Here is an 8,615-nt window from a genome sequence, read left to right as displayed (position 1 = left end):
AATTCTCTTCTACAACTTGTCTGCCTGAATGCATCGTTACAGTTCTTCTGAATTTTATTAGGAAGCCAAAAAGCTGGGGGTTTTTATCCAAGCACAAACCCTCCACCCCTCCACCATCTCACCTCTGTGACACAATTCAATTGATACCTACCTCCATTTAAATATCCAACCATCTCTTATTCATGATGCTGAAAAGCCCTGGAACAATGAACATGGCTATTTTCTACTCAAGAAACAAAAATTTTAAAATTTTGGCATTCCATTTTTAAATAATAAATAGAAAATATTTATTTTACAGCATTTTCAAGATCATTTTGACAAAAAGGCAGTTTTCATCAAGCATTTGACAGATCAAAAAAAAAAAAAACTTCTACAGAAAGCTTCGTAGCTCATACAGCTGCATACGCAAGGTGAGTTCTTGCTCTTTAGATATATTTACGTATGTGTATGTTTCCAGTTTTAACAGTTACGAACTAAAAGCTAATATACTGAATTTCAAGAAAACTCCTACTCATGATATAATTACATTGCAGTAATAAAATCAGTGCTTAATATGTTCAAAACAGACAGATATGAAAACAGTATAGTACCTTGCCACATAGCCATCTCCTTTCCTATGCAAATCTGTTCTATTTCTTTTTCTTATCTCAGGTCTTCAAAGACTGGCTTCTTAGTATCAGCTCTGTGCTACTGACAACGTATGTTTTTGGAAACAGCACAGCAGATCTTATACTACAATTATTAGAAGATAGAATTCATTGCCAGTGCAGTGATCAGCAAAGAAGATACAGCATTTTCCTCACTGCTTTAATGAGTAATCAGCATTTTAAATAAAAGAAACAGCAACAAAAAATATCCCCCTAAAAGCCCCAAGTGGAAAAAAAAATCAACCAACTAACCCTCAGGTGTCTTCAATTCATCATAGAGACATCAATATGCTAACAAAAATGTGTCTTTGGGCAAAGTTGTTTCATGCTTTGCACATCAGCATGATGATAGCATTGGCCACGAGTAATATTGAAAGGAGCAAAGATTGTGAAAAGAAAATGAGGAAAAAAGACTCTATCTGGTTTTGAGCATAAGCCAAACCTTCCAATACCAATGCTGCATAATTAAGGGAAAAACTATGGGATTTGGATCTTCAGAGAAGGATTGATAAACGAGCAGGACTTCTTAAAATTGAAGTGAAAAGAAAGAAAAAGAATAGAATTATGATAATTCAGAAAAACTCTGATAGAATATTCAAAAGAAGCATGGTTAAAATCAGGGTTTGTAACTATACTAACAGGAAGAAATTCCTATAAAATATTTTTCTAAATGAAGTGTAGAACTGTGGGACAGGTCCTCATCCTCAGCTGAATTCAGCAGCCCAAAGATCACAGCAGCTAAAATCCTGACCTGTGTATGTATAATAAGCACATTTATAAATAGGGTAATGATCATTACAGTTAAGTTCAGGCCACAGCAATTGGACCTGGACTTTGACCATGCCAGTCATTAGGGAGCTTTGGATTAGGCCCATCTCTAGGAAACACATGAAAGATAGAGGAGGAGGAGGAGGAATAAATGACAGAACTACAACCGCCTAGAAGCGACCTTTAAGATGCTATATTGTATATTAAATACAAGAAGTGAAAGCATAGGGAAAGAACATGCAACTAAAGATGATAAAGTGTTTAAAAGAACTGTTAATAGCAAAACCTGGGAATTTAGGCACACATTAAGCACTGATGAAATTTCCTGTCCTGATGTGATTTCATTTTAAATTATCTGAAGCAGTGAAATAGCTGAATTACTTTTCCTGTCTCTCACCTGCAAGATTTCTAAAACAGACCCTTTTCTTTTTGTTTTGTCTTTTTTTTTTTTTTTTTTTTGTTAGCCACACTTGCTCAAAACGTAAAATAGCAAGTTCTCAATGCACTGGTTATTAACACCATTTGTGTACTTCATAAAATATCTGCAAAACAAAACAAAACCCTATTCTAAGGGTAACGACTGTCTCAGCTTGTATATGAAAAAAGGATGTGTTAGCACAGCATACAAACCTTCAAAGATCTATTGAATATTCGTAACAATGCCATATAAAAACATGATTTAAACATAAAAATATTCATAGTATATAAGACAATCTTCCAGTGGTAGTTATTGGACATTACTCTTCACACATACCGTACCCACGCATACAGATACACAAACGTACGCTCCCTCTCTTGCCTGGGGGCTCCGTAGCCCCCAGTGTGGAATTGCCTTTCTTCCAGATTAACAGTTGTTGCTCTAGGTAAACAGCTGTTTCTCAATGCATTTGATTCCAAAGTAACACAAAGGAATGATTAAATGGCATGGCAAAATATGTTGTTTTTTGAAAAGATAGTCAATAAATATTGTTCTGCTACAGGAAATGTTGTGTACAGTTTAGCCACATGGTTTGCAACCTTATACAAAAGGGCAGTTTTTCCAAGTCCTTATCTCATTACAAGTACTACGGCAAGGCTTTCTTCAGAAGCCTCTTTAGTCTTAACTTGATCATATTTCTCACTCTGTTCACAATCAGCATTAAAAGAAGCCCAAATCCCCCAAAAAGTAGCCCAGGATGAAGAACAAGTCGTTCAGATAGGAGTCAGTAAGAGCCATGTGCTTTCACATTATCTCATCTCCTCACCCCCAAACAACATTCCACAGTTTTGCCACCTGTGGAAACCAGGAAAAAATATTTATGCATATATGTCTCATATACAAGTATCTTTGTTCCCCTTCACCACACTCTGCCCTTCCATCTCCTGGGTGTGTTACTCCCGTAGCAGACAGACAGCAGTCATGAGGTGTGCTAATGACATCTCCAGGTCACACTTCCCAGAGTCCTTTTCAAGCATTGCCAAGAGAGGGTGTGACTAAGTGTGATTATATTTTTTTTTCCTGCGCGTTTATTCTTTTTTTTTTTTGCTATAGAAGTTGTCCCTTTAGTTTGTGCTTTGTTATGGTTTCCTAACATTTTCCCAAAGTACAATATTTTTATTTTGAACAGATAGACAATCTTGAGCCCTCAGAATGGATTTTTTATTTTCTTTCTGTTTCATTTTAGTTATTTAAGTGCAGGATGAAATTTTTGCCCTGTCATTTGTCACTTTGTTCTCTGCTCTCTCTCCCCACAGCCCTGGGAGACTTGTCTCTGCAAGTCCTCCCAGTGGGCAGCTGCCAAAGTCCTTCCCATCTTGTCTCTTGCAGCATCTACAGGGTGGACGAGCTTTGCTTATAATCCCTCAGGATGACAGAGGCATAGGTCACATCTGGGGGTGTGCAGAGCACTGACTCCGACACAGGGGAGCTGGGCACGGAGCTGCCTGAAGCCACTGAATCCCGGAAAGGGGACGGGGGCGTCAGTGCCGGAGAGTCTTCTAGAGTCATTTTGCTGGTTGCCGGCTCCTCGTCCTCCTCCTCTGTGTTCTTTTCATAAACATATCCCTGAATGAGCTTCACCTTCTCGCTCTCTGCTTCCTCAGCCGGGGGAGACAGGGGCTCCTCATTGAAGGCAGCCACCTGGAAAGGCTGCAGGGCCGGCTGCTGCGGTGGCGGGGGCGGGTAGGGGGTCCGCACACCATTCCCTGAGCCAGGAGGGGGGAGGGCAGCGTTGAAGTCAGGGATGCTGGGGGCAAATTTGTTGACCACTCCTTGCAGCTGGTCCATGAGAGACTGTGGCTGCAGGGGCAGGGTCTTGGGGGACTGCTCAGGCAAGAAGAGTTGGGTTTCCTCTGCTGTGGCCTGCAGCGGGGGGGTCATTGCGACCCGCCTGTGCACCACCATGGAAGGGCTGCTGGACTGGTTGAGGCGAACGGGCTCTCTATCTTCTTCCTCCACCACATTGTACAGAGTCTTACTGCTGATGTCGGTAAAAGTCAGATTTTGGCCGTGGTAGTCTTTAGTGAGGGGTTTGATCACCGCTGTCTGATTGCACCCTGTCTCCTGGTTCTTCACATGCACTGAGAGTCTGTGCCACGTATGTTCCCCCTTTGGATCTTGTCTTCCACCTGGTTCAGACCATGACACAGACTTTCCATTAGAACTATGAATAAAATAAAGATGGGTTTATTTGCATTTACATTACGAAGACACAGGCAGTATAACAAACAAGCCTACAAAAATACTGATTGCTTTGCCTCATCAGTAAGCCTCCCCCCTCCAGTTTTTCATGTCCTCCCAGAAATACTACATGGGAAAACAACACCGTGATTTTCATCCAAAAGTGATTACTTCCTGTTGGTTATCCATCCTACAGCCAACCTGGAAAGGCTAGCCTGCGGGAAGGGCTCCGGGAGAGCCATCTGTGGTTTGAGGACTTGAGCTGTCATTTGGTATCTAGGTTTGCTCACCATTTTGCAGGGGGAAGAAAAAAAACAGGAAAAGTCACAGGAAAGCTTTAATTAAGCCTGATTTGCAGCTTATAGGAAATATTTTCAAGCTGTTGGAAGAAAAACAACCCATAGTCATAGCCTTTGGCAAACTGGGTAGAGAGAGAAATTGTTGCTAACCCCTCCTTTCCCTCTTATTCCCTCTCCCCCTTTTTGCACTTAGAAACAGATTAGCTATCAGAGAAATGAAGGGCTCCCAGGGCTTCTATGAGGTAGGAGGCAAATGCACTTCTTCCCGGGCGACTGTTATTTACGAACCAGGCTAAAATGCTGGGACGAAAACAGCTGGTTTGTGTGGGAGGCGGAACAAGCAGCAGCATGACCATGGTGAGTCAAACCTTCTGACTCCTCGTACGGGCTAGGTCCCATCGAAACGCTGGGCAGTTTGGCTGAGTGAGGATCTGAGGGTCAGGTCTGACACTGAGGAACTGTAGGTTTTTGCATTTCCCTGTACCCTTGAAAGGAGAAGCACTCAAAGCTGAGTGGCAGCTTGTTAGCAGCTGGTGGGACAGGGAGCTGAGCAGTGCTTTAGAGGACCAATAAACTGTTTAATTGCAGGTCAGGCAGTACAGACAGTTCACAAATCATAAAAGACATCACCTGGGTGGAAACCAGAGACGGAGAGAAATTCTGAGATGATTTATTCGAAGCAGCCTTGTCTCAGGGTTTCATCCCTCAGGGACCAGAGGCAAACAAAGAATTAAAATTTCAGACTGTGTGATTGCGGTGCAGATGGGAGACAAAGTGAGTAGGAGGCTGGCACAGCAGCCTCACCTCCTGCTACTGCACACACCAGGGGAGATCCCTTCCCTTACAGTATTGCAGTATTTTTCTAAGCATTTCGCTTTCCTTGCTCAGACTCATGGTTCTCCTTTTTAAGGAGTAAATAATTGCCACTTGAATTTTATAAAAAAACCCCATATTGACTGACTTTTTCATAGCTGGAAGAGACTGGTACAACACAGATAGTGTTGTAAATCTGTCAAAACAGAAAAGAAATGTACATGACAATGTGTCACTTTTCTGCTGAGCAGTAAGTACTCCTGGAGAAAAAAAAAGAATTTAGGTGGATCCAAGCTGGGAAACTCATCTCCAACTCCAGACTCCAAATGCTGGACCTGTGACTCACCACCTCTGTGGGAACTGGGGCACATGAAAGGGCCAATCTAAAAAATTCATAACTCCCCAAAGTAGGTAGTTGGTATGACCTGGAGCTGTTTGGATTTAGAGTTTTAACCTAGAGAATAAAAAAGCCAAGTTCCCAGCTGAAGAAACAAACCTCTATATTATAGTGATCAATGAAAAGATAAGAATGAAGGTTTAGAAGCATTCCTGTTTTGGTTAAAATGAACTGTGGATGGCTTTTTTTTTTAAGTGCTATAGAGATAAGCAAATGAATATAACTCTGGAGTGTGAAAGATTTTTGAAGTAATGTTTTAACATGCCAAGAACTGCAAACTCTTCACACAGAAACACATTTGGTCTACTTTAACTTCAAAACAAGTCTCTTCTTGTAGAGAGAAAAATAAGTCAAGTGCTCTCATATTGTATTTTGCTGATGCTATAGCTTATAAATACTGCAAAGGGCTTTTCTAAAAAAATATGATGATTATCTGCTGCCTTTTATGCTAAGTCCACTTCTGCATCATTTGTTTCTTCATATCTAGTTCTGGTGCATCGTCTCACTTTTGATTCCCTCCTCACACCATCTGTTTAGTCTCTATCTCATTTTATTTCCAAGATTTTGTATTTTACATCAAAGGCAAGCACAGCTATTTTAAGGAACTCACTACCTCTGTCTTCAAGTCTTGCTCCTCTTTAGTTCATTTCCCTCTCCCTCACTCTCAAATTCTGCTCCTCTCACTTCTTTCTTCTGTAGCACTCTCCATAGTCCCAAGTCAATGGCCATGCTTAAGCTGTGCTAGGACTGCAATATCCAAATATGAGCAAACCATTTCATCAGGATATGTCTGGTACCAACTTACTCTTCAGGGAGAGCTGCTGCTGCTGACAGACCTTGCCTCTTGCTTGCCAGACCTTAATGCTCATGGCTCCAACGGCCTCATGACAAAGAGTTTTAGGGCTGCAGTGGCTCTCTGTGGGATCCATTTGATGACATCCACTGATTATTCACCTCAGACTATTGTTTCAGCTCTTTGCCTCTACTTTCTCTGTTTGCTATGTCCAAGCACTGCTAGCCTGTTAATGAGTCACATTTTGAGATGGAGTCTCAAGACTGCCACAGAAGTACCTGGGCTCTGTCTTGCTGGATGGCTGGCAGGGAGTCACACCGAGATTGACACATTCAGGCAGAATTCATAATTAACATGCAAGAAAAGCACTTGTTATGCTGGAATGAAGAGCAGCCATCTTGAATATCATTAATTGACATTTAGACAAAAAGCAAAGAGGGGTCTCCAAAAGCTCAGACCTGAACTGAATCTCGGTGAGAGAAGGAGTTGTCTCACTTGTGCAAAGCAACGATGACAATCCTGACTATGTGGTGACCCTTCGCTAAGTGATTGTCATCCCCTCTTTTGAAGGAAGCATCCCTTGGAGAAGGTCAAGATCAAAATAATCTGCCTGGCATAATGGGAGAAGGGATGGTTTTCCACACAAAGGCAAGAGAGGGCACCAAGCTGGATCACAGTTGGGGTATTGAAAACCTGATGTTCAATTGCACAGCAACAAGATGGCACCAAGTGGTGGTTTCTTCATTTTATCAATAGGATGATTATCCAGTTCATGTCCACCAGGTATTTATTTGTCTTTCCTATCTCTGTCCTTTCTCCTGTTAATTTCTCATAGGATTTAGTCTTCACAATTTCTGCATAGAAGTGAACTTCTTGGAGTCTCAAGGGATCTTAAGGTTTGTACTTGAGCATACCCAGTATAACACTCCAAGTACTATTTCTTCAAATCCTCCCATCTAGTCTGCATGCTCAGACAGATTCCTGGATATCCTATCAGCACATAGGATGGGTTTGCTTTTGCTTATAAGCAAGAGCATACATTGAATTTAGATGTTTTTTCTCAACTTTCACCACAGCTTTATCTATGGGCTTTGTATTTTGGGGAAAATAGAAGTATATTTTTTGTGTGAGTTTTTATTAGTTTCATGAGCAGAGCTGTTGCTATTTTTGGTAATTCAAAATTTTGCTTTTAATTCATGCATTGATCTTTATAACATACTCTCTGCATGACTCTGGGGCAGTCATTTTGAGGCACTTTCAGCTGTTTATTATAGACACTAAACAAAATGGAAAACAACTTCAGATCATAATACTTACTTGCTGAAAACCTTTAAAAGAACTGATGCACATAATTCTGAGACTGTGGTTCAAAATATGCCTGCCCACCAGTAGGACATGCCTATAACCTGTCAGATGGCTCACTGTTCATTGTTAAGTATCTCCAGATGCTCAGAATCTGGCTCCTCCTTGTGACCAGGAGTTCCCCAGACTGAAGTCCAGTTTCAGACCAAGAACAGAGGCCTGCTCTTGCCAGTTCCTGCAGGATCTGACCTTGCTGGTTTCCTTGGAGCAGTGTCAAGTCTGAGTACCCCACAACAGTTGGTTCCTCTTCACATTGCAGGAGTGTGAAGATGCCTTACTTTAGACATTGGATAGAAAAGGTTCCTTTACATTTTAGGGGCTGAATGCTTCTGAAGTGAAAAATTATTGTCCCATTGGTCTAAGGTAAGTTAGTCTGTGCAACTCTCTGGTCCTTTCACCAGGGAAGTTTTAACCTGAGATCCAGAGCACAGAGAATTAAATCACCTTTGAGTCCTGTGTGCTTGCAACTTTGCCTTTTTTTTTTTTGCCTTGAATATTTTATGTGTAACAATCCCTAATTGATAGCATATGAAATTGTTAAGCAGACTGATATGTGTTCTGATGAGGTTAACTCCAGGAACCCAGAAATTGGAAAATGGCTTCAGACGCAGTCTGGCAAAGCGCTTGAGAAAGAGCCCTTCCTGTTAAAACAGGAAGGGACATTCCTTGATCTATTAAGAGTTCATCCCCTGTTTCATCCTTTTAGGATGCCAGAGTGGTGGTCTTCTCCAAGTGGCCATGAGCTGAGGGAGAATCTTAAGCTTGCTGAGATGAGTGATGCAGTCATTTGAGCCAGCTTGGTGGTGTTAGACAAGACACAGAGTACAGATTTAATGTATAAGGCTGTTTTTTTAAAAGCAACAATGGCAATTAACCA

At 41.4% G+C, this 8,615-nt stretch overlaps 1 protein-coding gene across 4 annotated transcripts in view; it reads right to left on the bottom strand.

Moving 5' to 3' along the window:
- Window positions 1–257: 257 nt before the first annotated feature.
- Window positions 258–8,615, bottom strand: part of GRM1 (glutamate metabotropic receptor 1) — a 190,876-nt gene continuing 182,518 nt past the window's right edge. The window contains exon 8 of one of the 4 annotated variants that reach the window (XM_042016768.1): window positions 258–4,057. In XM_042016768.1, the coding sequence (XP_041872702.1) occupies window positions 3,226–4,057 (832 nt within the window). In that variant the 3' untranslated portion in view covers window positions 258–3,225. The remainder of the gene's footprint in view (window positions 4,058–8,615) is intronic. The other 3 variants (XM_042016770.1, XM_042016772.1, XM_042016771.1) reach the window with 3 other exon arrangements.

Source organism: Corvus kubaryi, unplaced genomic scaffold (genome assembly GCF_017639235.1).
Source record: "Corvus kubaryi isolate FWS band 111438036 unplaced genomic scaffold, C.kubaryi_AGA036_p1.0 split3-73, whole genome shotgun sequence".
Lineage (NCBI taxonomy): Eukaryota > Metazoa > Chordata > Aves > Passeriformes > Corvidae > Corvus > Corvus kubaryi.
The sequence above is the reverse complement of the archived record's forward strand: the minus strand, read 5'-3'. Positions and strand labels throughout refer to the sequence as shown.